This window comes from Sinocyclocheilus grahami, unplaced genomic scaffold (assembly GCF_001515645.1).
Source record: "Sinocyclocheilus grahami isolate Dianchi unplaced genomic scaffold, SAMN03320097.WGS_v1.1 scaffold137.1, whole genome shotgun sequence".
Lineage (NCBI taxonomy): Eukaryota > Metazoa > Chordata > Actinopteri > Cypriniformes > Cyprinidae > Sinocyclocheilus > Sinocyclocheilus grahami.
This window is the reverse complement of record NW_015505316.1, coordinates 523861-549452: the sequence shown is the minus strand read 5'-3', so window position 1 is coordinate 549452 and position 25592 is coordinate 523861. Positions and strand designations below refer to the sequence as shown.

The following is a 25592-nucleotide window of genomic DNA, read 5'->3' as shown; positions in this document are numbered from 1 at the left end:
ATAATTTTTTTTTGTTCCTGTGGAAAAATATTTTTTTTCATACTTGCCATAAGCTTTTTTTTTTTAAATATTTATTTTCATACTTGCCATAAGCTTTTTCTAAATCAGTTACATATTTCAGTCTTTCCTAGGATATAGTTAATTCACTTGAAGAATTGTACACAATTTTCACATACTTTTAATCAGAGTTTAGAAAGTTGTAATTTGTCTCAATGCTGATTTGTTTTGTTCATGGCGATACGCAACACGTAAAAAGACACAGTATAAGTCATTATAATCAGTAATTATGTTCCCACTGGATGCAACAAATGCCTCATTTGTAATGGGTTTTATTGGTGGTGTCTCATCGCTCCGGGACACGGCGTCACAGTATGGTAAGAGGCGTAACATTTCCGTCACACGCTTGAGGTATTCAGCCAATCATAGCGCACTGGATAGCTGGCCAATCAGAGCGCGCACCTTGCTTTTCAGACTGATGAGCTTTGTAAAAATCGACACGTTTCAGAAAGGCGGGGCATAGAGGAGCAACAATAATGTACATTGTGGAAAATAATGTGTATTTTGAACCTTAAACACATTGCATTACACCAAATACACAACATACTGTTCTTTTTAGCAACATCATATGACCCCTTTAAGGATGGTTTACATAGGATGCGTTTTTGCATTCTACTGTGCTACTTTTCAGTGAAAATAAGTTCAACGTTTAAAAAAACGAATCTCTTGACCTTGCATTTTCTTCCACTGTCCACGTCTCGTGTTTTTCCAAGCAAAAACATGTTCTGTGTGAATAGCCCCTTAGAGTTATTTATTTTTAAAGGGGACATCGGATGCTCATTTTACACAAGGTCTTCATGAAATGTCTGCAACATACGTTGGTTAAAAGTTCTCAAATGGTTGTTTAAAACACACTTTTTACCTTGTCAAAAACAGCTATGATCATACTGACCTGTTTCGGTGCAAATCTCTTTAAATGATAATGAGCTGCTGCTCACCCTGCCCCTCTCTTCCCTTTTTTTTTTGTGTATTTGGTGGCGCTTTACCATTAAAAACAAAACTAATCCACTGTGTCCTCAGTGGCTCTCATGAAAAATGAAGACTCTTAAGTTCACCTTTACATCCAACTACGAAACACCTGCATTGCTTACGAGACATTGTTGTCGCTACAGCTGCTCGAGCGCAGAGAAAATAAGAGGACAGCATACAACTGACTGAGGGCCAAAATAAGCTAATACTGGACAGTCCACCAGCGGTCGTGGGCGGGGCCTGAAAGTAAACTTTGAAATCTCTGTGGAGACTTCCAGAACCAAGGCTGAAGCCATTTTGTTATTAACGAATGGCTGCTTTAAAATATTATGATAAAATGCTTACTATATTTTTGATTGTACGTTTTACATATTGTCTATCCTCAATCAGATCCCCACGTGGAAGCAGCCATACACTTTCAGAGGAAAACAGATCAGGAAATCATGTGGTTCGACAGCCAGCAGGTCCAGATGGTACACAAGGCTTTCACCACCAGCGCAGATAGGAATAGCAGCCTTTCCTGGGAGAGGTGATAGTGGGTCTCCCAGAACACTGTTGAAATTCAGATCATTTTTATCAATAATTAGGATGTGGGATGTTTTTCAAATAAGTATAAAACCCTCTCGAATCCAGCACAGCATGTGTGGAATGTAACGGGGGAAAGAAACATGATCTCGGATGGAGAACGTTCCCCGCTTTTACACTGTGACGAGGACCTCGCTTCCGGACACTGCTCACTGTGATGTCCAGCCCCCAGCCCTCAAAATGAAAATAGAGAGAAAAGAAACCGAACTGCAGAACTATTGTCCCTTCCTCATGTAACTCAGCCATCACTGGGAAGCCAGCCTGTCATGTCGAGCCCTCTGAAGAGACATTTGAAACAGAAGAAAACAAGTGCTGGATGTGCTAGAACCGATAAAAGGATGGTATGAGGCACCAGCTTCCTTCAGCAATAATTCTAGAAATATCACTAATTATTCAGACCTCCCTTCCACACTTTCCTCTCAAGCTTTTGTATTGCTTGTGTTTGTCTTTTGTTTTAATTTTGGTTATTACTGGCTCAGTCTGCTAATTGCCATATGTTTTTAAATGGGTAAGAAACAGTGAGGGTATGTTGTGGAAACTCAAGCTGACTTTAAGTTCTATATTGTTTACGGTTATCTTTTTTTTTTTTTTTTCTCATGTTGTTTTACTCATGGGTCTTCCTCTGACTGTCCTGATTTCTACAAAGTAAAAAGAATAAAAACAAGAACTACTAGAGAATTAAATGAGTGCAGCAAATCACATTTTTAAACAGTTTTATATTATTTAAATAGGTTATTTTCAGACCTGTGTATTTTAAGTGAAATCCAATTGAAAGATGACTTGTGTAAATATTTGTTGTGCTGGGACGAACCATAGGGAGTGAAGCGGGGCAGGGGGTGATTCAGCTGGCTCCCCTCGCCTCACGTCTTTATCAAATCTGCTGTTGGCCATTTTCTTTTCTTTCGTTTTTATTTTTTACTTATGTAGGAACTCAGGTTGTTGTGAGGAAATCTGAGCGGATGAATGAAGTTGTGTATCAGTGGATAGGTTTTTAACTGAATGATGGTGCAATGTAAAGCTTACATGAAGTATGACTTCAAGATCATTAGAAAAACACCTCTATGACTGTATTACAGAATACCCTATAAGAGATTATTTAACGTTTATTAAAACCTAAGAGAAAAGAAAAGTGTGTTGCACCGGTGGCTTAACAAAATTTTAATGGAGTGTAAAGTTGACCTAGTTGCTTTGGCTCTTGCAATACAGTGTCTATACTTGAAGAGCCATACTACCTTTCTTGACTGTAACTCCCTGCTTTTTTTTTATTTCCTTCCTAAACCTTCCTATCCTGTACTATCCATAAGTGATATCTCAGTTTATGGAAATACCCTTTAATCTGATATGTCATTGTTCACCCATTGTGCTGTAACAAATCAGACCAGACGGGTTTGTCATGGCCTGCCTGAGAACACAGAAATCTGCCTGTAAATACTTTTCAAAATGCCCATTTAATAAAGACTTTTTAAATAAAAAGATCATTTGGAGATCATTTTTCAAAATATTTAAATGGGGGAATTTTTACTTTTGCCTCTAATGGCATCCAATGGTTTGCAGATGCATTATGCAAACTAGTCCTCTTCCTGTAGCAACTATGTGTCAAAATCAACTAAATCAATCCTCTAACAGTGTAACACGATCCGGGATGCCATTTAAAATAACTATCCACTTGTTCCTTACGCTGGGATCCTTCTAATGGCTTTGGCTGCGGTGCCATTTGAACTTTGAGCCAAGCGGATAAACGGTCCGTGTGGTACTCTTCAAATGAGTAGCGCGGTTTCATTTCGCTTTTGGTGTGAAAACATTATATTGAACATTTATCGAACTCTTGTTATGGTTTTATCGTGGAAAATTATATCCCGAAAATGTTGTTATTGTTCAATCGCCCAGCCCTATATCAAAATCATTCAAAGTCAGCATTAAATGAAAATTCTACCCTATTTAATAAATGCATGTTATTGATCTTTTTGTGAACAATTTATCCATGTTTTATTAAAAAATTGTCAATGTTCTCCAAATATTTAGTCTGCATAAACCCTGCCACATTTCTTTAGATCGATGTCAAGCTCACATTAAGCCCTGCCGATATTCAATTAACAACCGATGGATTAAACCAAGTCTCGGCTCCAATTTGTTTTCTTTTTCAATAATCTGACTTGGATATGTTACAATATGGAAGAAAACATCTGTTGCTACTTCCGTTTCATTGTGACTTTAATTAATGGTCGTAGACGTCACAGAGAATAAAGTCGGTAGCACGTATGCATTATCTTGTCAATACAACAACTTGGAAAAATCTTTTATGGTCCGCAAAATGGGGGAAAAAAATACAAGTTTAGAAACACTCAGTATTTTGTATTTAGGTTAGTAACTGAATTGAGCACTTTTCAAGGCAATAGGCCCTTTTTTATTTATTGTAAATATAATATTTCTTGGTAAATGCATTACATATCCTGGGGAAATATGTTTCCACCCCTTTTCTAAATCAATCGGAACACCTTTTCAAAATACTTAAAGGTTTTTATTTTTCATTTGTTTTATATTAGAAACACCATCACTAACAGTCCATTCTTGTTGCTGCATGATGAGTTTTATGCCATATATAATAGGCAGACAAGGACAACACGTGGTGCGCATACCACACTAGTGCACCGTGAGGTGGTATCAGATCTTTGGCAACCCTGGATATGTGCATTGGGAGAGTTGAAATTCTAAAGCAGGAGGTAGGTGTTAGCTAACACCGATGACGGAGCACTGTGTTGGGAACAAGGGTTGGTTCAGGGGCGGCCATGAGGGTGTTTCTGCAAGCTGGACATCCAGACGTTTGTACTGCTTTTTGGACTTGTGTTTTCCTCTGAGGTTGTGAAGGCAGTTCAGGGCACCTCGGTCAATAAGAATCTGTGAAGAGAAATAACTTTGCCGTTACTGATATTTGCAGCATGTTTCAAATGCCATGTGGTAATATGTGTATTTGTCTTTACCTCAAGCATGTAGCATATGAAGAAGTTGAGTGCAGCTACAGCCACCAGCAATAGTTTATAGTTCATATCGTTGATGTCATACAGCTGTAGCAGTTGATGGATGATGGTGTGACGGAAAAGAACCAGCCCGCTCATAAGTGCAAAGAAGACCAGCAGTGCACCTACAAAAAAGACTAAGAGAAACAAAAAACATTAAAAAGTTGAAACATCAATATTAGACTATGGCCAAAGTGAGTATTTTCTTTAAAAATCACTATAATTGTAAAATGGTTATTAGGACTGAGAGATGAAAATTATAACAAGGGGAAATATAAAAATGGGAAACATTTACATTTAGTCATTTAGCAGATGCTTTTATCCAAAGCGACTTACAAATGAGGACAATAAAAGCAGTCAAAACTAACAAAAGAGCAACAATATATAAGTGCAAATGACAAGTCTATATTATACACAAATATATATATTATACACACACAAAGAAAAACAAGTAGATAGAATAGAAAAAATAGAAAGCTAGTGTTTGTTTAAAAAAAAGATAAATATAAAGTAGAATTAAAATTGAATAGAAAGTGCTAGAGTTAGAGGGTCAAATAAAGGTGGAACAGATGTGTTTTTAGTCATTTCTTGAAGATGGTTAAGGACGCAGCTGCTCGGATTGATTTGGGCAGGTCATTCCACCAGGAGGGAACAGTTAATGAAAACTAATGAAATTAGTTAATGAATGTTAAAATGTTAATGAAACACATTTACAGTACATCTAAATGGTAATTAGTCGACATAAAATGGAACTCAAACCCCAAATTGGCAGTATAAACTGCTCAAATATCTGGATTCAGTCAGATTTACTGAATAGAAACTTTTTCAAGAACATCTTTTTTCAAACAAACTATCATTTGTTTACTCCATTATTTTATGTTGCTTCATAAAAGCCTGTATTTATAATAAAAGATTATCGATAAATAGGTTTATGGTGAATTTTCAATGCATTTTCTGTAAAACAATCTCATGTGTTAAACAGGTCTAATTGTGCACAACAAGGTCAAAATTTCAATTCTCACAATTGTAATACAGTGGTTTTTTGTAAGGATATCCTTTGGTTATCACAATAGACATGATGATATACTGGAATCCCGATAAGGCAAATATGCTCGTGTCCTCCATGTTGGGCAAGTTTGCAGCCCCCGTCACAGTGGAATTTAAAGGCACATACCTGAAAACAGTCACAGAGTTATAAAACAACAGTTGTATGGAGCTGCAAAGATTTTTTTTAATGTTACCCAAAAAAGTGTTAGTTGCTTACCAGTCTTGTGACACAGTGATAAGCAGGCCAGACACCTGGGCTAGGATCAGCAGCACAGTGTGCAGCAGTAAACTAGACAGGACTGGCAGAGACAGAAGACTGGCAGCAGGTCGCTGGGGATGGAGCTCATCGCTGGGACCTCCCCGTCCCATCACTATAGCCAAAACGGTCACCAAAACTAAATCAAAAAAGAGGAACTGCAAGTCTCCCAAGTTTGTTTTCTCCTACAATAGACAAAATGAGCCACATAATTAACATTACTGTTAAAATGCCCTAATTACATCATTGTATATTTGGATATTAATTTCAGCTGATTAAAAAAAATGTAATGTAAAATGGACCGCAAACACTCACAGTGTAGAGAATAAGTACAGAGGCAAACTGGATCAGACTGTACAAAGCCATGTACTTGAAAAGACTGAATGATGTTACCAGTGAACACCTGCCTTCCCTGTTTAAATTTTAATTTCAAACAAATTAGACATTAGATTTTGTTACAATAATAGTAATAATCATACCCATCATAAGTTTATTATTATTATTATAAATAAATATGAATACTAATACAAAATTATTCTACATTGATATTATAAAAACGCGAGTCAAGAATACAATATCCAATTAAATAAATTATTGTTGTTTATTAAAACTAATCATCATCATCATTATTAATAATAATAATAATAATAAAAATGATTGTTGTAAAATTATTCACAATAATAATAATCACAATCATAATAACAGTTTATTAAATGTAATTAACAACAACAAATTATAATGAATAAAAACAAAATACATATATATATTGATTAAATTATATATTGATCAAATACAGATATTGATCCTATTATAATACCTTAAAGGTGTCCTATTATGTTTTTCACATATTTTACATTATTACAACACCTCTCTCCCCAGTCTGGCATGAACGGCTCGAATAGTTCCTGCATCAAATGAAGGCCCGCCTTCTGAAACACGAAATGTGCTGTGATTGGTTAGCTGGGCCAGTGTGTGTTGTGATTGGCAGTACTCGGCGCCTGGTCGGGAAATGTCACGCCCCTTACCATAGCCGCCTGCGAGCTCCAGTGTAAATATTGCATCAAAATCAATTCAATTTGAGGGCGATTTAAACCCGGATGATTGTAACCACTCTAAGTTCGACTGCCTTGGGAAAGCTAGCGTGTCTCCGACATAGTGATAACACTCGTTGCCTTCTCTAGTGCAGCTCAACCAGGTCTCATCCCACTCGTCGATATTTGTGATATCACAAATCCTGGAAAATATGCGTTGTAGTCCAAACGAGTCGTTCGTTGTAGTTTTTGAAAATTGATTTCTGTTAAATAAAATATCTTGGACATTGAGCTTTATAACTTCGCAGATCTTTTTGTATGTTCAAACAGCAACATTACAGACTAACTAAAGTTGAAAAAGTGAAAAAGCATAATAGGACCCCTTTAAGCCAAAAACAATATTTATTATTCAATTTATGCATAAAATCCATGCATAAGAATGGTAAAATTGTGTTATTTACTTGATGAGTAGAGGCACGCAGCTAATGTTGTTAGACTTGGATGTGAAAGGAGACGCCACAGAGGCCTCAGCCTCAGACAACGACACACCGACATCAGCAGCCCTCAATGCTCCACAGTCATTGGCTCCATCACCACACATGCCCACCCTGTAACTGCACACGAGTCAGGAGATATGGGCATTATATTCAATGTTACAAAGCCCTGCTAACAAATTCAGTGGTTATGTATTAATGATCATTTATCAATCTACATTTCTAGCTGTCATTTCTACATATGACTCAAGCAAATGTACAATACCACAAAAACTGGACTCACTTGAGTTTCTGCAGTGCTTTTACCAGCTGGGTTTTCTGTTCTGGGGTCATGCGGGCGTACACTGTTCCCCTCATCAGAATCTGGAACACAAAAACAATGAGCACTGTCAATCTCCAGAAAATGCTTTGTGCCCACCAGTCTAAAATTGGAATGGATCAATACTCCTAAAACTTAATCTAAGTCACCTTGGGCAAATATTCAGGGAAATGATCACAAAGTGCCGCAAAGGACATGCCATTTATAGCCAAATGATAGCCAGCACCGTTCTGATAGAGACCCTTGTGGTACAGGAAGAGGACATATTAATCTCTTTGCGTTTCTGAATTAATAAAAACTCTTTATAAGACATTACTATGTGATATGTCAGTGGTAACATCTGTAAAGCACTTAAAAGGTCAAATAAGCAAACCTGTGCTGCCATATCAATAGTCTCCTGAGTATTAATGGTGGCTACTGCACCATCTCCTTGATGAAACTGCAGTGAGGCCATTGAACTGGCAGTAGGGGGCGATGCATGAACAAAAATAACCTTCTCATGTGACAGCACCATTCCACACGCATGTGCTACATTCACAGCAGTGAGAATATTGTCACCTGGTAAGATCAGAAAAACAGCATGACCAATCATTTTCACTTGAACACTTTTTTGTGTCAAAAATTTAACTAGGCTTTTTTAGATTACACGTGTTATTTTTGGACTTACCTGTAACCATAACAGGCCGTAATTGTGCCAGTTTAAGTGTGCGAATAACTTCTGCACTCTCTGGCTTCACCTGGTTCTTCATTACTAACAGACCCAGGAAGTTCATGTCTTTCTCCACCTCCACCCTACAAGCAAACATTTACTGTGAACATGAGGCAACAGACATGCATCCGTCTATTTAAATATCTAAATATCTATTTATTATATACATAATAAGTTAAATACATTAATGATCAAGTTATTACTAATAATAATATTTCACAATGTTTTCACTGTATTTAAGTTCAAACAAATACAGATTTAGCACAACAGACTTTTTTTCAAAAACATTAACAATTCTTACCAACCCTAATTCATTGAATGCTATAATTTATAAAACAAAACAGCTGACCTTTCAACAGTGCTTAGGTCGGTCTCCTTAGTGAGGTGCTTGTAGGCAAATCCAAGGACCCTGAAGCCCTGGCTGGTATACTCCCGGAGAATGGGTGAAAAATGAGAAGGCACTGTCACAAGGAGAGCACAAAGACAGAACAACACTGAGTGCAAAAATAAATAGGCAGTGTTCCATATGCTCCTGCTCGTTCTTCTGAAGGTGATATAAGAACCAGGGCAAGTTTTAAGAGAAAGGTCCTCACTATTTTCTCTACGGCAGAAGCTGGCAACCATTTCAGGTGCTCCTTTAAGGAATGCGACAGGAGAAGCTCCACCTGGACCAACGGTCACCACACTCATCCTTTGCAAAGAAGAGGAAAACGGGAATCGCCGTATGATCGCCACAGGCTGACTGACAGACTGAAAAACACATAAGAGGACAGGAAAATCAGGATTAAAACATTATCCTTATCTAGTATCTGGGATGAAGATAGTTGAACCAAAAATTAACATCATCCACATGCCGTTCCAAACCTCTAGACTTTATTTCTTCTGTAAAACGCAAAAGATAATTTGAAGAATGTTGGGGTCCAAACAGCACTTGACACTATTGACTTTGAATTGTATGGACAAAAAAAAGTTCAAAATATCTTCTTTTGTGTTCCACAGAAGAGATGAAGGCATTCAGGTTTGGGTGAACTATCCGTTTAATTCATAATCAAGCCCCAAAATTTCAAGTAATTTCTGTGAGCTTCTGTTGTCACACCCAGTGCCCATTTTCTTGTTCTGTATATGAATCAACTTACATTTCCTTGTGATAGGAGCTCAGATGCAGGAGGTCTCATCACTGCTAGCACTCTGTGTTTGCCAAATTCAGAATCAAGTCCCATCTCATTCTCTGGCTCTGTCAGTTCCTGTCATTTGCATACAAGATGACATCAAAGTTGCCATAAAACCAATCAAACAAAACACAGATTCATATATCGGTCATACGTAAAAGACTTAAAAGAAATGAGATGCAAATAGCTGAAATCAATCACTATCTATAATGTTGTTCCAAACCTGTAGAACTTTATTTGTTCAGTGGAACCTAAAAAGAGGAGTTACCTTTATGCTGTTTTTTTGTCACTTTTGAAATTTGACAGCCCTTGGTCACTGTTCACTTTCAATGTATTGAAAAGAGCTACTGCTATGGGTTTCATTCTGAACAGTGAGTTACCATTGATGTCCATCGTACAGGCAAAAAACACATTTTTATGTTCCACAGAAAAATATGAAGTCATACAGGTTTAGAAGGACATGACGGTGAATAGAGAAGGAAAGAATTCACATTTTTGGCTGAACTATCTCTTTAGGAACATGAAACACTGCGAGAAACCAGCCATTACCCATCCAGTTGATTCTATCATTTTGAGCTCTAGTGGGTCTCCGAGTGCTTGACCCCCCAGCAAAGCCAAAGAATGGCAGGAGGCAAGTGCAGAGAGCATCAGTCCAGGAGGGAAAATGAGAGGGTCAGGGACCAGCTCACTAAATACTGCTCCACTCACTACCATCACGCCCCATATATCCAGACCCTCCTCTGTAAGAGTGCCAGTCTGAAACGATCACAGCATTCAGTCAGTTTTTAATAGCAATATATAGAACTTTGTCACAACTGTTTCATTGAACCAAAAGAAAATGAGACACAATTTCACTCTTTTACTGTCTTAACTTTAAAATGAGTTAAAAACACTGTAAGATCAATATGAATTATAAACAAATGCCTTGAGCAGTTGCCGTTGACACAATATGTGTATATATATATATATATATACATACACAATGCGGTGAGGATGTTTGACAGTAGCACATATAGGGACATATAGCAGCACATTCTCATTCACTTGACAGGATCTTGATGTTTCACAAGACAGCAGCAGAGATGATTAGCAAGTGAAAAGCAGAGATCTTATCAGTCATGGCTAAACCTTTCTTGCACAATGTAGCCTCCAACAAACTCATTTTCTTCACTTTGAAACCACATGATGCTTGCAAGAATGCAATAATATGCTTAATAATTAAGGGATGAATTTAGAATAGGCTGAATCAGTAAAGAGCATTTGCCCTCACTACATCCTAAGTGTCTTTTTTTGTTGAAAGAGTTATAAACATTTTTGCTTTGGGAAAAAAAAAGCATTTAAAAAAAAAATTTAAATTAAAATGACATTTTACCTACCATAAAATACAAACTCTTATTGAGTATAGTTTACTAAAAAAATCTAGTTATTATTAACATATATATATATATATATATATGCAAAGCAATCCAAGGTTAATAATCTAGTAGTCAATAAACCTATCCATGTTAACTAGATTACGTGTAAAAGGAAGTGACATGGGGAGTTGTCACAAACTGACAGTAAAAGAAATAAGTTGTCTACTGGACTAGCCCAGGGCACTTATGATGTAATCATTACAAAAACTGAAGTCTGCACTGAGTAATCAAACAAAGTTTATTTTAACAGCCTGAAGCTTAGGCTTTGAATAGCCAAATATAAGATTAAGCAAAGGCTTAATCTTAATATGCCGGAGTTTAACCATCCCTCCACAAGATATGAATCATCAGCACAGCATTTTTTATGAAGCAATAAAGATCGTTCCAACAAAGGATCTCCCGAAACCTTGTTCTCTCACCTTATCAAAACAGAAAAGTGATGTCTTGCCACAGATATTAATGCGAGGTGGGCTGATGCAGAACACCCCATGACGCTTCAGCCGATTCTGGGCGTAGATAGTGGCTGTAGTTATAGCAGCAGGAAGAGCAGGTGGAACTATTATTGTCACAATATCCAGAGACCGGATGACTAGCTCTTGCCAGGTTGTCTGATGACAGAAGAAGTGGATACACAGCGAAATTAAAACGAATCTTGAGGTGTAATTATTTGTTAACTATTAACTATTAATAATTCAACAGTTTTTATTTCGGATGAAAGCTTCTGAATCCAAATTTCTATAGTCAAAGAAACCTTGACTAACATTAGAGGGAAGAAAACTTAAAGGACAAAAAAAAAAAAAGGTAAGATATGACCTTAAAACTACTTACATTGCTCTTTGAAAGTATCACAATGCTATAAATAGTGCCGACCAGAGCTGAAATACAGATATTCATATCAATGAAGGCCCATATTCTGCATTATGAGACAAACAGAAACAAATGTCATTATATCACATACATATATGAAGCTTGCAAATAATCCAACTTACCCACAAGTCCTAGAAATAGAAGGAACTTCATAGCATCCTTGTAGAAGCGAAAGTCTAATGGCTGAGGGTAAAGGATAGAACTAATAAGGTCTCCTTTGGCAGTAAAAAACCCTGAGGAACATAAACAAAAGTTTGTCATAAAATGAAAGTCTACTGTTGTAAAATTTGGGGTCAGTATGATTTTTACAAGTTTTTAAAAGAAGTCTCTAATGCTCACCAAGGGCTGCATTCATTTAATAAAATACAGTAAAAATAGTAATATTTGGAAATAATATTACAATTTAAAATGAGTTTGTTTTTTTTCATTTTGATATATTTTAAAATGTAATTTATTCCTGTGATGCAAAGCTGAATTTTTAGGATCATTAGACACATGATCCTTCAGAGTTTATTCTAACATGCTGATTTGGTCAAGAAACATGTCTTATTTTGATCAATACTGAAATCAGCAGTGTTTGTGGAAACAGTAATACATTTTTTCAGGATTCTTTGATAATTAGAAAGTTCAAAAGATCTTTTATAACATTAAATCACTTTTGAGCAATTAAACATTTTTTTTTTAAAGACCAAACTTTTGAACGGTAGTGTATAATCAACAACAACAAAAAATTAAATGCAATTTTTAGGATCATTAGACACATGATCCTTCAGAGTTTATTCTAACATGCTGATTTGGTCAAGAAACATGTCTTATTTTGATCAATACTGAAATCAGCAGTGTTTGTGGAAACAGTAATACATTTTTTCAGGATTCTTTGATAATTAGAAAGTTCAAAAGATCTTTTATAACATTAAATCACTTTTGAGCAATTAAACATTTTTTTTTTTAAAGACCAAACTTTTGAACGGTAGTGTATAATCAACAACAACAAAAAATTAAATGAATTTATTTATAAGTCACCTGTGCATGTTACAACAGCAATAGCCCCATTCCCAGCAGACCCGCCTCCTTTAGCCTGGATGAGCTGTGTGCCACAAAACAAAGTGTGTCTGCGTTGAGACTCTGGACTGTATGCGGCTTCAGACACAGACAATGGCATCTTCATCTCTGGTATGCTCTCACCTGTCAGTGAGTACAGAACAAAAAGTGAGAACAGAAGAACGGAAAACCATCTAAATGCATGTAGATTTACTGCAATGCACAATTTCAGAGGTGGTCTGTATTCTCTCACCGGTCAGCATGCTTTCGTTCACCATGCACTCCCCTGCCAGCAGGGCGGCATCACAGGGCAGAAGCAAACCCTCGGCTGGAATCACAATACAGTCCCCTGGAACCAGCTCCTCAGAGCTCACACACTCATCCTCTGCAAAAACAAACAAACGTAGTTGCACAAAAAAAAACTAAGCAACATTGGAAACATTGCGCCTATTTCTGGCGTTTGATAAGCAGCTTCACCTCCAGTGTCTCTGCGCACGGTCACGTTCACTATCAACCGGGCCATGCTGCGGAGAGTGGTGCTTTGCTGCAGAGACAAAAAACAACCCCATACTATTTCAATTCACAAAACATCAAAAGAGCTCTGAAGACTTGAACATGCAAATAATATCTGCATACCTTACGGATCTCATAAAGGGACACGCCGATTGAAATTAAGGATATGATTAGGATACAAGCAGCATAATAATAGTATCTGTCTGACATCCACAGGATGATGCTGAACACCTGAAATATGTAGAATGGATTGAGAACCTGAAACAAAATACAGAGCAGATCAATATGTGAACCTTTCACAAAGCATTTCATTTACAAATCCAGTGAATGATGCCGTTTAATCACAGTGTTTATAATTGCAATATATTGATTTTACAGTGTTTTTAAATCATTATAGAGTTTGAAAAAAAGTAATGGAGAACAGGTCTACCTCCTCAAAGAGAAGTTGTAAATAAGTCTTCACAGGTACATCAATGATATTGGCCCCAAAAATCTGCTTTCTGTAGGACAAAGAACGTGTAAGCATTTAAAGCATCTAATAAGCAGTTATGTTCATTGCTCATACAGGCATTAAAAGGGTACAGACCTTGTGCTTTGGTCTGCTTTACTCAGTCCTTGCTTTCGGCCATGCAGGTCAGCGCAGGTCCTGCCTTCATTGAGAATGCTGGAGACAGAAGATAATTTAGTACCTCACAATTTCAGACAGCTTTATAACCATAAAGAGAGGAAACCAACACGTGCATAAAGAAATATGAAACAGTACCTTGCTTTGCAAAAGGCTCCTTTTCTGGCAATCCATATGTAGCGCATGCCCTCAAACACATAGTATCTGAGCAATGTTTTCTAGATGAAAGAAAAACAAGATACGATCAAGCAGATGGACTCAAAATGTACATTACACCGTCTGTTTTGACTGCCCTTATGTTACCTTTTCACTGTGTAGCTGCACGGTGTCTCTCCATTCGTTCTCATCTGCTTCTCCTACTGCAAACTCCAAACTGGAAAAGTTCAAGCGTTAAATTAATTGCTCTATAAACGTGATAGAATATTATCGAAGTATATAATTAATGTACAAACAAATAAATACAGTAATTAATTTTTAAATTATTTTTTTTTTAAATTAAAATCTGAATAAATTCATTTGAGTATAACAACTACTACCACGAAATAAATACTTTTTAAATTATATATAATTATATATTACCATTTAAATACTATAGACTTTTTCTTGCATTACAGCAATGACAATTTAAGTGTGAAAAGGTCTAATTGTCATGAACATAATGTCACAATGAAAACATTTTGTAATGGGATTAAAATGAATAAAAATGTAACTAAAATACTCTAAAATTACATTGTTACATTAAATTATTCACCAATGACATTACAATTTTTTAATTTTGGTGGTAAAATTCAATATTTGTATAAATATAAATCTAAATATAGCGCTATGTTATAGGTTTGCACCTTCACAACTTTTAGTAAAACAGTTACAAATTATTTTAAAATGCAAAGAATGGGTTAACACAAGTAGCTGGTTCCTTTCTGAAATAAACTTTTAAAGCACTTAAATACAAAAAGGAGAAGCATGAGTAATAAATGTACTGCGGGTCTCACCTGGCTTCCTCAATCTCCTCTGTAAGCACATCCACAACAAACTGCTTTCCATTTCGGTCCTGTCATAAACAAATAAAAAATATCCTTCCTTATTATGAAAAGGCTGTGGTTTACTGTATATTGTTGTTGTTGTAGCCCTTTATTGTCACTGGTCACAGGTACCAGCGAAATTAGCCATCCACCTGTCCATACATACAATATGACAAGGGGGTAGACAGGACAGGAGGACAGGGAATTTAAGAAAGAAATACAGCATAACATGAGGGAGGGGAGGAGATAAAAAAAACACAGACCCCAGACTATGCTCCTATGGGGTGCACAGTGTGGGAACAGGAAAAAAAACACCTCAGCAACATAAGCACATCAATACAGCGTGAGACACACGACTTGCAACAGGGTAGGGGGAGAGGGGGGTGGAGGTAACCCAGCACAGGCAAGCAGCCATCCGGTCCTGCAGCCATTCTCGGCGCTGATCGCAGACCCGCTTGTCAGACTGGCGGAACAAAGCGGCGAAGGCGAGGGATCGGGGGGGTCGGGGGGATGAATGCATATCTTTATATATGTATTTCATTCAACTGAACAAATGTATGACATCCCGTTTTATTCATATCTCGTGCGAAAGAAATGTACAGCTTGTAAATACACAAAATGATGGATTAAACTGCAGTCGGCTGTTTCATATGTTCAGCTCTAGTGAGATTTCTTTTAACGTTAGTATAGACATGCACAGGCGAACTGCACTTACCCATCCCTGGCGAATCCATATATGAACTATAACGTGAGTGCTAAAGGCCATACTTTTACTCTAGGGCCATCATTTTTATTACACATTATTACCGCGGAAACTAACAGTTTGTGATTCAAGTGTCAGTTCTCTGAATGTGACGCCAGTCTTTCTTCCTTTACGATCTTTTGTCATCTCACCCATTCAACACCGCCACCTAGAGGACATCACGAGACTTACCTTCTCTACATCGAATTTACTCTGCAGAAGCATGCAGTGCTGTACTATAAAACATATCTTCTAACCTATGCAGCGCACACAATTTGTAAACAAATGACTGTCATCTGAAACTGAACTGTTTTTTTAGCAAGTATAGTACATTACGTGTACAGTTCGAATCTACCACACAAAAGACAAACTAGGACACAAGACAAATGTTACACTATTATATGTTCAATATTATGCCATTTTTACAGGTTCCTGCATTTGGATTAATTTATGTACAGTATAACTACAATCAAGTTTAAATGGAAATGAAATGCAGGTCCAGTTGTAGATTTACTGTTCATTAGCAGTAAATACAGGTCTCCACCATCAAATAATGTAAAAACTAAATATCCCATATTAGCGACCACTCCATGCTGAATTCACACATTTACACAATAATTTAAACCATTAAGTACATGATATTTCCTGCATTAACAAGTCAGATGGCAGACGATTTCTTTTCTTTGTAAGTGGCCATCATTTTCTTAATTTCTGCTATGGCTTTTCCAGGATTGAGTCCCTAAACAGAAGAGAGGACATGAACAGATGAAATTAAATACAGAAAAAATGGGAGACACTCAGAGGCGGACAGTAGTGAAGTATTTTTACTTTACTCAAGTAAATTAAAAAAGTATCTGTAGCTTTGGAAAACTTTACTTCACTACATTCCAAAGCATAATGTCATACTTTTATTCCATAAATAAAAGTTGTTGTTCGTTTTACCTTTAATACTTAAGAACATTCAAAATGTAGTACTTTCTTGTACTCAAGTAAATCTTTGAATTACTTTTACTTGAGTAAAAGTAAGAAAGTAATAGATTTCTAATGTAATTAAGTATTAAGTCATATTTCATATGAAACGTAGTGCAGTAAAAAGTACAATATTATGCTTTGGAATGTTGCGAAGTTTTCTAAAGAAAAACAATCTGATAAAGTACAGACGCCTGAAAAGTACTTTTACAGCAGAGTAAAAATACTTCACTACTGTCCACTAAACATAAGCTATTGCAAACAAACATTTATTAAAGGGACAGTCCACCCAAAAATTAAAATTTTGGCTCCCATTGTAGGTGTTGTCCATACAAAGGGATTCAAAGGAAACTGAAACGGTTTGGTTACCAACATCATTTAAAATATCTTCTTTAAGGTTCCACAGAAGAAAGCAAGTCACACAATTTTGAAATGATGAGGGTGAGTAAATGACAGATATTTGGGGGTGATCTGTCCCTTTAATTTTCAACAACAGAGTGTCTAATTCATCTAAGTAAGGTGTAGCTATGCAGTTTGATGGGAAAATGGCATACCTTGGGACATGACTTTGTACAATTCATTATTGTGTGACAGCGGTAGAGGGAGAAAGGGTCCTGTAATTTGGACAGACGCTCTTCTGTAAAGTCATCACGAGAGTCAATCATCCACCTATACGCCTGAGAATTAGGTACAAAACAGCAAAGATGTGAGGCCAAAGATGTAAAACTCAATGCTGATCCAGACTAACCAAGACTTAACTGGTAGATTTATTTTTGTAAAATCAATAAACAATGATAAATGGCTGTTTATTGACCATATAAGCAGTGTTATAAAGAGACAAATAAATACCTGCATGAGCACAGCTGGACCAAGGTACTTGTCTCCATTCCACCAGTAACTAGGACAACTAGTGCTGCAGCATGCACACAGAATGCATTCATACAGGCCATCCTATGAGCATGTGTTTAAAAAAATCATTAGCAAAAAAATCACCATCACCCTTCACACTGAGAGAATCAGCAGAGTGTCTCGAACCAGCTTTTGACGGTCCTCGATTGACTGGAGGTACTGCTCTTTTCCCTGCTTTGATTCGTCCTTCTTTTTCAAATAGGGCTCGATGGACTTGTACTGTGCATAAAAGTTGCTCATATCCTAAAAAAACCCAGGAAATATGAGTGTAGGATAAGTTTGAAATTTTAGGTTTGTTCTATCTGACAAATAAATACTCATATTATCATATGTTGTTGCTGGGATTTTCAGTTTACTCACAGGGACAAGATCTTTCACAACATACATGTGAGGCAGGGGGTAAATCTTCGTCACTTTGCTGGTATTTGTATCTATTTTGTTTAAGCAGGCTAAAGTGTTGCCTCCGTTGATGTTCATAGCACATGAGCCACAGATACCTGTAAAATTATAGAAATTTCATAACATGATGTTACATATTAACAGAATAGTTCACCCAAAATTTTAATTAGCTAAAAATGTAGATGAAGAAGTAGATGAGTTTGTTTATTCATCAGAGCATATTTCACTTCACTCTGCAGTGAATGGGGGCTGTCAGAATGAAAGTTCAAACATACAGCTTTTCACTTTAAAGGCATTCATTGATAAACTGGAGTCACGTTGATTACTTGTGGACTATTGTGATGTTTTTATCAGCTGTTTGGACTCTCATTCTGACGGCACCCATTAACAGCAGAGGATCCACTGGTGAGCAAGTGATGTAGGCTAATGTTACATTTCTCCAAATCTGTTCTGTTGAAAAAAACTCATCTAAATCTTGAATGGCCTGAGGTTGAGTCCATTTTGGGTTGACTTCTCTTTAACAGGACACAGAATTGATTTTATTTTGTGCTCAAAGGAGTAAAATGTATTTATTCTTAATTCCTTTTAAGTTTTTTTTACCCTCTCTACATGAGCGTCTGAAGGTGAGTGTCGGGTCCATTTCATTTTTAATTTTGATGAGAGCATCAAGAACCATTGGACCACATCTAGGAAGAAAAAGTGTCATTACAATTTAGTGATATTTAATTCTTAATAAATAATAGCATTTAGACATGGAACACATGACAACAAATAAATTATGACTAAACTGATTTACTTAGTGTTCAGCAAAGCAAAAGTAAAGCAAATGCAGTAAAGCAACTGTTATGACTATAACTTCAGTGTAAATATTGGTGCTTACGTGTTCAAATCAATCTCATAGGTTTGCATGCGGGGCTTGTCACCAGGTGTGTCAGGGTCCCATCTGTAAATCTGAAATCTCTTTATTTTTGGCTCAGGGGCAGGGGCAGGGGCAGCTGCTGTCTGGGCATATCGTACCAGCTGGGGTAGTGAGAGGAAAGTTCAACATAAGACATGTGATGCTAAATGCTGAGTTTACAGACATTACATAAATAAATAAAAATTGCATCCCTCCAACCTTAAAATATATTTGGTAAAATTAAAACAGATCTATATTATTTTCATGGCTACGTCAAGTAAGTAAATACATAAATATGCCAATGTCTTTTTATCCAAGGGGTCTTTGGTCTTTTGATTGCCTTTTCACAGCGCCACCTCTAGGTGCAATAGAGAAGTGTGCGGGAGTTACATCACCTTGTTACTCAACTCACATTGGTAAGCTATGTAACATACAGTTGAGTTCAAATATCACTCTTCCATACTAGAAGATCAGTTCAATTAGGAAAAAGTTACAATTATGCAATCTGATGAAGCCGACGTTTTTATACGCTGCGCAACAGCGGTTAAGTAACATGACTAAACAGGTTAACCTGGATCTGTCAGTTAACCAGCTCAGCCTAATGAACCAGTCACACTTGGTACGTTTCCAAACGAGAACTTCCTTATAAATCACGAAGGTCTCACACATCTTCATATAATCACCTTACACACGCATTAAGATGCTGACAGGTCAGAATTCGTAAACAACTTACCACCAACGTCCTACTGTTGCGGAAAGCAACAGCGCTGCGAGTAAAAGAAATGCACGCAGACATCTTCCACTTCTGTGTTGTTATGTAGTGTTAGTGTAGGATTTCCTTTTTTACGTTAGCGGCTTCAACAGTTTCAGATATGTAAACTGCAATCTGCTCCTCCTCCTAACTTTAATGCCAGCGGGGCGTGAATTTGTCCTCCGTCAATAAAGAGCGACACGCTAAGTAAACGTGCTTGAAGCCAAAGCGTCTTTCAGGGATCCCATGGTTATGGAAAGCCTGGAAACAATGTGGAAACATTGTGCTTTTCAGGCCTGGGAAAGTCATTATATATATAATGCATATATCAAGCATATATAATCAGCTCCTTTTTGCTTATATAAATAATACAAAAATACAAATATTATATTAAATATATATAATTATAAATAAATAAAATATTTAATATAAATAATAAATATTAATAAAAAAAATTATAAAAAATAAAACATGTATAATTTAAAAATATATATGTTATACATTTTATGTGAGGTCCCCCATGGTTTTAACTATTAAAAAAGAAACTGTTCTGGAAACAGCCGCTGATAATTAAAATCCATAAGCAGATAAGGCCACAATTTGTTTATCTTATGATATGAGGATCAACACCTCCAAAGGTCAGGTTTCATAGTTCATACAGGAAAAACCTGCCTTCTCGGCCCTAAAAATAAATAGGCATTATTAAACTAAATGGAGAACTACCTATAGCACAGATTTGCCATTATACATAATGCTGCATCTTTTAGAGATTTTATCATAATAGTTGGATGAAATGTCTGACATCATTATTCTTCATTATTCAGAAATGGGTTACATTTAGAGAAATGCGCGATGCAGGTCAAAACCTCAAATCATTTTTGGGTGAACTATTCCTTTAAGAATACTCATATACAAATATTAATACATCATTAAAACCTACACCCTGTGATGTGGTTCATTTTAGCTTAGTATTTTCTTACTTAACCTGTGTGAAAACATTAGTGAAAACAACTATTCAGGTTTTTGCTGTACAAAATTTTGCTGATCCACAGCAAAATACTAAATGCCACACACAAAGGTATTTATTCTGCAAAACTCATCACTTTAAAAGGGAAAACAGGGTAGAAAGGATTTTAAAACACCTTTGACAGCATTTTAAGATAAACCCATAGGAACAGAGCACAATGACATAGCAGTCCATTGTCTTAGAAGCTCAGCCGCTTCGCCATGGCTATAACAGCGGAAAACTGGCTTTTATATATTTAATCTTATGGAGTTCCCGAGATGCGAATCGATCTTGAGTGAGGTTTTCCTCTCTAGTTTGAGAGACATCAAGAATTACGGTTGAAGAAGCATTAAAACATCCCTTCAAGATAAAACAGGAATGGTGTTCATCGGTCTTGTCTCATTTCCACCCAGAGATCAGCATTGACTCCTGGATCAAAAGCAATCTTATTCAAGCCTCAAGAGTAGTCCACGTTTATCTGTCAAGTGAGTCCCACTTCTGCCAGAAGAGCTTCTAACAGATCACTTTGACCTTATGAGTCAGTGTAGGGTATATTGAGGCAAATTGGAAAGGATTTTATTTAAATCTGTCGTTGTCCTCAATGATATTTCATTTTCCACCCTAAACAGAGCACATTTATAGCCTTAAGTGGTTTAATGTCAGTCACTGTAAATCAATGTCAAATATATGTCATGCGTTTGAAAACAAATCTCTTATGCTCGCCAAGGCTGCATTCATTTGAAAAATACTACAAAAACAGTAATGTTATTACAAGAACAGTTTTCAGTTTTAATGTATTTTAAAATGTACTTTCTCTAGTCGTTACTCCAGGCTTCAGTGTCACATGATCCTTCAGAATTCATTCTAATATGCTGATTTGGTGCTCTGTTATATTATTATTATTGGAGGTTAAATACTAAAGCTCTTTTTATTATCTAATATTATTGCTTGAGACCCAAATCAGCATGTTAAAATGATTTCTGAAGGATCATGCGACACTGAAGACTGGAGTAATGACTGCTGAAAATTCAGCTTTGCCTTCATAGAAATAAATTGCAATTTAAAATATATTAAAATAGAAAACAGTTATTTTAAATTGTAATAATATTTCACAGCTGTTTTACTGCAGTTTTAATCATATAAATTCAGTCTTGGTGAGCATAATTGTGATATTTCTTTGAAAAGCAATAAAAAAATCTTGTCATATTATATCAATATCGTATCATATCAATTGTTCTAAACTGAAAGTATTAAAGTGTCACTTTCTCATACTAATTTTTTCCACCTAATACAGCATTAGAACTGTTTTAAACTCAGCAGTTACCACAGGTTCTGGTTGCTATACAATATTTAGTTTGAGTCCTTATTAAACATAAACTTTCGCCTCAGAAACGTTTCCCCTCAGCATGCATGAATGTTATGTGATTGTCCCATGCACACCACCTTCAGTCGTTGAGAAATGACACATCCCAAAACTAGGGGTCACTGTTGTGCTTCAACGGCACTTTTAATAAAACAGACATTTTATCTTCACAACAGCAATGTCTGGACATAAAGAGGAAGAGAAAATTGGGTCAGGGCTCTGTGTGCTGGCAGGCTGGTTGTTCTTGTTTGAGTTTGGAGTAGTTTAAAAGCAGACCAGGAAGAGCTATTGGACACAGTGTATGGAAGACAAGCCAAGTGCTAGCAGTTCTCTCACATATGACGGATGACGTTCAAAACAGCAAAAGGAGCCCTGACCGCTCATTTCAACCTTCCTGCACTCTCCTTTATTTACAGATAAAATGAATACATTCATTTATTTCACGTAGTAACAAAGCTAATCGATCATTTTTTTAGAGTGATCTCTTTTTCATCCATCCAAAAAGTTCACATATCACATATCAGCATTCAAAATTCTTTCCTCTTTATGTTTTTGTCTCTTTTTTTACAGTTCATGACTCGTCTCTAAGAACTTCCTACTCCCGTGTTTGCTTAAATCCCATAAAACAATATGTATAACTATTTACAAGAGCATTAATCTCTAACTATACCATCACAAAACCATAACCTTGACCCTCCCACCCCACCCGCTTATCACCCCCCTCCCAAAAAGTTGTATTCTGATGAAAAAGCTAAAAAAAGGTGGGGGGGGGGGGAAGCAAGGAAAAAACATGAATCGACTCCCAGTGTCTCACAAAACCATTTCTCGCATCCTCCCCCATTCTAAAAGTGCATGCCTAGATTCAGCAATTGAAAATAAAATGCCTGTACAGAAAAAAAAACCTTTCTAAACCATTCGCCAAACGTGGCGAATGTAGACACAGATCAGCATATTGGCAACGATAATCTTCTTTCTTCTTTTGGCAAATACTCAAGTGGTTTTTGAAGGTCTAAAAGATGTAGTGGAACAATTAAAGTGGGTCTCTGAGGCAGCAGCTGGTAATGGAGCAGTTTTGGGGAAACTGTCGTTAAAGTCAGAGGTGGCGGGGGCTGGGATGACCATTGTGATAGAGCTTCTGCTTGATGTGCACCATGTTTCCGCTGGAATCCTCCAGCTGCCGGAGCTGTGCGCGTCTACGGAGGTCCCGAAGGTTGCAGAACTGTGGCAACCACGACCAGGAAGGGGTATCTGTGAGCAGCACAGAGAAAAGCGCATTAGCATCGGTCAAACGTTCCATACATTCCTAATGATTAAGCTAATGAATTGAGTTAAGAAAAGGAAAAAATGTACAGCTTACAATGAACCAGCATGTCTACACAATGTGTTAATTGAAAGAGCGTGTGGGTCCAGATGTGGAGACCGGGGTAGAGGTGTAGCGAAACCACAGAGAGTTCCTCAGACAGCCCCGCCCCGCACAACTAGCCCTGTTGGAAGTGTGTCAGTGTGTGTGCGAGGGAGGCGATGGGGGAGCGGGGGGTTATTTATAGCATTCCATGGGTATGCCATCCACTAGGACTGTCGTGAAGGGTATACAGAGGAAGACGGTGAATAAGGGTTTTTTAAGCCTTCTAGCTGGATCAAAAGAAATGGAGGAAGAGTTCGGTGAAGAGCTGAATATTAAAGGAATTCAGTAATAGAGAGTTCCTTTGTTTAAACAAAAGAAAGATAGGGGATGTTGGTCGTACGCAATCATTATTAGCACGTTTATAGCAATATTAAAAAAGTAAATGTATAAAAATATTTCATTAAAATATGAATATATATTTCCTGGACCACTAAACTGGTTTTAGGTAGCACAGATATATTTGTAGCAATAGCCAACAATACATTGCATGGGTCAAAATAATAGATTTTTCTTTTATGCCAAAAATAATTAAGATATTAAGTAAAGATCATGTTCCATGAAGATATTTTGTAAATTTCCTACCGTAAATATATCAAAAGTTCATTTTTGATTAGAAATATGCATTGCTAAGAACTATTACAACTATTTTATTAATATTTAGATTTTTTTTTTGCACCCTCAGATTCCAGATTTTCAAATAGTTGTATCTCGTCCAAATATGGTCCTATCCTAACAAACCATACATCAATGGACCCTTATGACTTATAACTGGTTTTGTGGCCCAGGGTCACACACATACATACATACATATATTGAATTTAATTTTATTACTACTGTGCTTTTCATTTTAGGTGCTTATTTTTATTTATTTATTTTCAGTGATTGTAACTGTTTAATTTCTTTGAAGGCTGTTTTTGGGTTGGTTGGGGAGAAACTGAAACTGTAAAAAGATGGTCTGTAACAAATAATTACATTCATTCTTCAAAATATGGATATACAGTACATATTCATAATATAATATATGAAAGTATTAGTATATTAAAAAATATATTATTACAATGTAAATCAGTTAATGGATATATTATTCCTGAACTGAGCAGAAAATAATTATTAAAATGTAAAAAATAATATATAAAATATAAATGTATAAAATATTGTATTATAAAAATTATAAGATTATTAAAAATGTCAACAATATAAAATATATAACAGCTAAATTTATAAAATATTTTATTATTTAAATTACAGTATATAAATCAGTTATCAAATATATCATTTCTGAACTGAGCAGAAAATAATTAAAATGTAAAAAATAATATAAAATATAACGTATAAAATATTGTATTATTAAAATTACATAAGATTATTAAAATGTCAACAATATATAATATGTGACCCTGGACCACAAAACCAGTCTTAAGTCGCTGGGGTATATTTGTAGCAATAGCCAAAAATACATTGTATGGGTCAAAATTATCGATTTTCCTTTTATGCCAAAAATCATTAGGTATTAAGTAAAGATCATGTTCCATTAAGAGATTTTGTAAATTTCCTACCGTAAATATATTAAAACTTAATTTCTGATTGGTAATACGCATTGCTAAGAACTTAATTTGGACAACTTTAAAGACGATTTTCTCAATATTTAGATCTTTTTGCTCCCTCAGATTCCAGATATTCAAATAGTTGTATCTCGACCAAATATTGTCCTATCCTAACAAACCATACATCAATGGAAAGCTTTCAGAGGATGTATAAATCTCAATTTTCGAAAAATTGAGACTTATGACTGGTTTTGTGGTCCAGGGTCACATATAAAATGCATAACAGCTAAATGTATAAAATATTTTATTATTTAAATTATTAAGTTATCAGATCACTCCTGAGCTAAACAAAAGAGTAACAGCAACAGTCAAAGCAATGAAATTGAATTCTTAAATAGGAAATCAGAGATAAAATTTAAGGTATGTGCCTTAGTGCAGTGTATATGTATTGTGTGTGTGTGCGCGTATGTGTG

General features: G+C 36.1%; 3 protein-coding genes across 4 annotated transcripts in view; 1 reads left to right on the top strand and 2 right to left on the bottom strand.

The window, feature by feature from the left end:
- The window catches only part of LOC107591082 (SUZ domain-containing protein 1-like), a 6799-nt gene extending 3715 nt beyond the window's left edge, over positions 1–3084 (top strand). For both annotated transcript variants that reach the window (XM_016280091.1, XM_016280090.1), the window contains exon 4: positions 1417–3084. In XM_016280091.1, the coding sequence (XP_016135577.1) occupies positions 1417–1531 (115 nt within the window). In that variant the 3' untranslated portion in view covers positions 1532–3084. The remainder of the gene's footprint in view (positions 1–1416) is intronic.
- A 1023-nt stretch (positions 3085–4107) lies between these two features.
- LOC107591120 (probable cation-transporting ATPase 13A2) lies at positions 4108–15653 on the bottom strand. Its single transcript, XM_016280163.1, has 27 exons — positions 15474–15653; positions 15104–15162; positions 14415–14484; positions 14250–14329; positions 14073–14150; positions 13917–13986; positions 13610–13744; positions 13451–13517; positions 13227–13358; positions 12956–13117; positions 12055–12165; positions 11894–11940; positions 11485–11673; positions 10200–10406; positions 9618–9725; positions 9075–9231; positions 8831–8942; positions 8440–8564; positions 8146–8330; positions 7922–8014; positions 7737–7816; positions 7421–7573; positions 6244–6340; positions 5890–6113; positions 5648–5799; positions 4590–4762; positions 4108–4506 (listed from the first exon to the last, which is right to left on the bottom strand). The coding sequence occupies exons 1-27, from the start codon at positions 15651–15653 to the stop codon at positions 4339–4341; spliced, it is 3414 nt and encodes a 1137-aa protein (XP_016135649.1). The 3' UTR covers positions 4108–4338.
- Positions 15654–15689: 36 nt separating this feature from the next.
- LOC107591143 (succinate dehydrogenase [ubiquinone] iron-sulfur subunit, mitochondrial-like) lies at positions 15690–20048 on the bottom strand. The gene is made up of 8 exons (XM_016280185.1): positions 19784–20048; positions 19033–19172; positions 18753–18838; positions 18114–18250; positions 17880–17996; positions 17694–17795; positions 17399–17521; positions 15690–16614 (listed from the first exon to the last, which is right to left on the bottom strand). The coding sequence occupies exons 1-8, from the start codon at positions 19844–19846 to the stop codon at positions 16534–16536; spliced, it is 849 nt and encodes a 282-aa protein (XP_016135671.1). The 5' UTR covers positions 19847–20048; the 3' UTR covers positions 15690–16533.
- Positions 20049–25592: the final 5544 nt, after the last annotated feature.

Excerpts from the sequence above, each read along its gene's own strand:
- LOC107591143 (XM_016280185.1), bottom strand. The coding sequence starts at position 19,846 with ATGTCTGCGTGCATTTCTTTTACTCGCAGCGCTGTTGCTTTCCGCAAC. Across the intron at positions 17,997-18,113 it reads TTGTGAAAGATCTTGTCCCT|GATATGAGCAACTTTTATGC; the intron begins GTGAGTAAACTG and ends GGGTTTTTTTAG. Across the intron at positions 16,615-17,398 it reads GTACAAAGTCATGTCCCAAG|GGACTCAATCCTGGAAAAGC; the intron begins GTATGCCATTTT and ends TCTTCTGTTTAG.
- LOC107591120 (XM_016280163.1), bottom strand. The coding sequence starts at position 15,653 with ATGCATTCATCCCCCCGACCCCCCCGATCCCTCGCCTTCGCCGCTTTG. Across the intron at positions 14,151-14,249 it reads GGAGCCTTTTGCAAAGCAAG|CATTCTCAATGAAGGCAGGA; the intron begins GTACTGTTTCAT and ends TTCTGTCTCCAG. Across the intron at positions 13,518-13,609 it reads CCCTTTATGAGATCCGTAAG|CAAAGCACCACTCTCCGCAG; the intron begins GTATGCAGATAT and ends TTGTCTCTGCAG.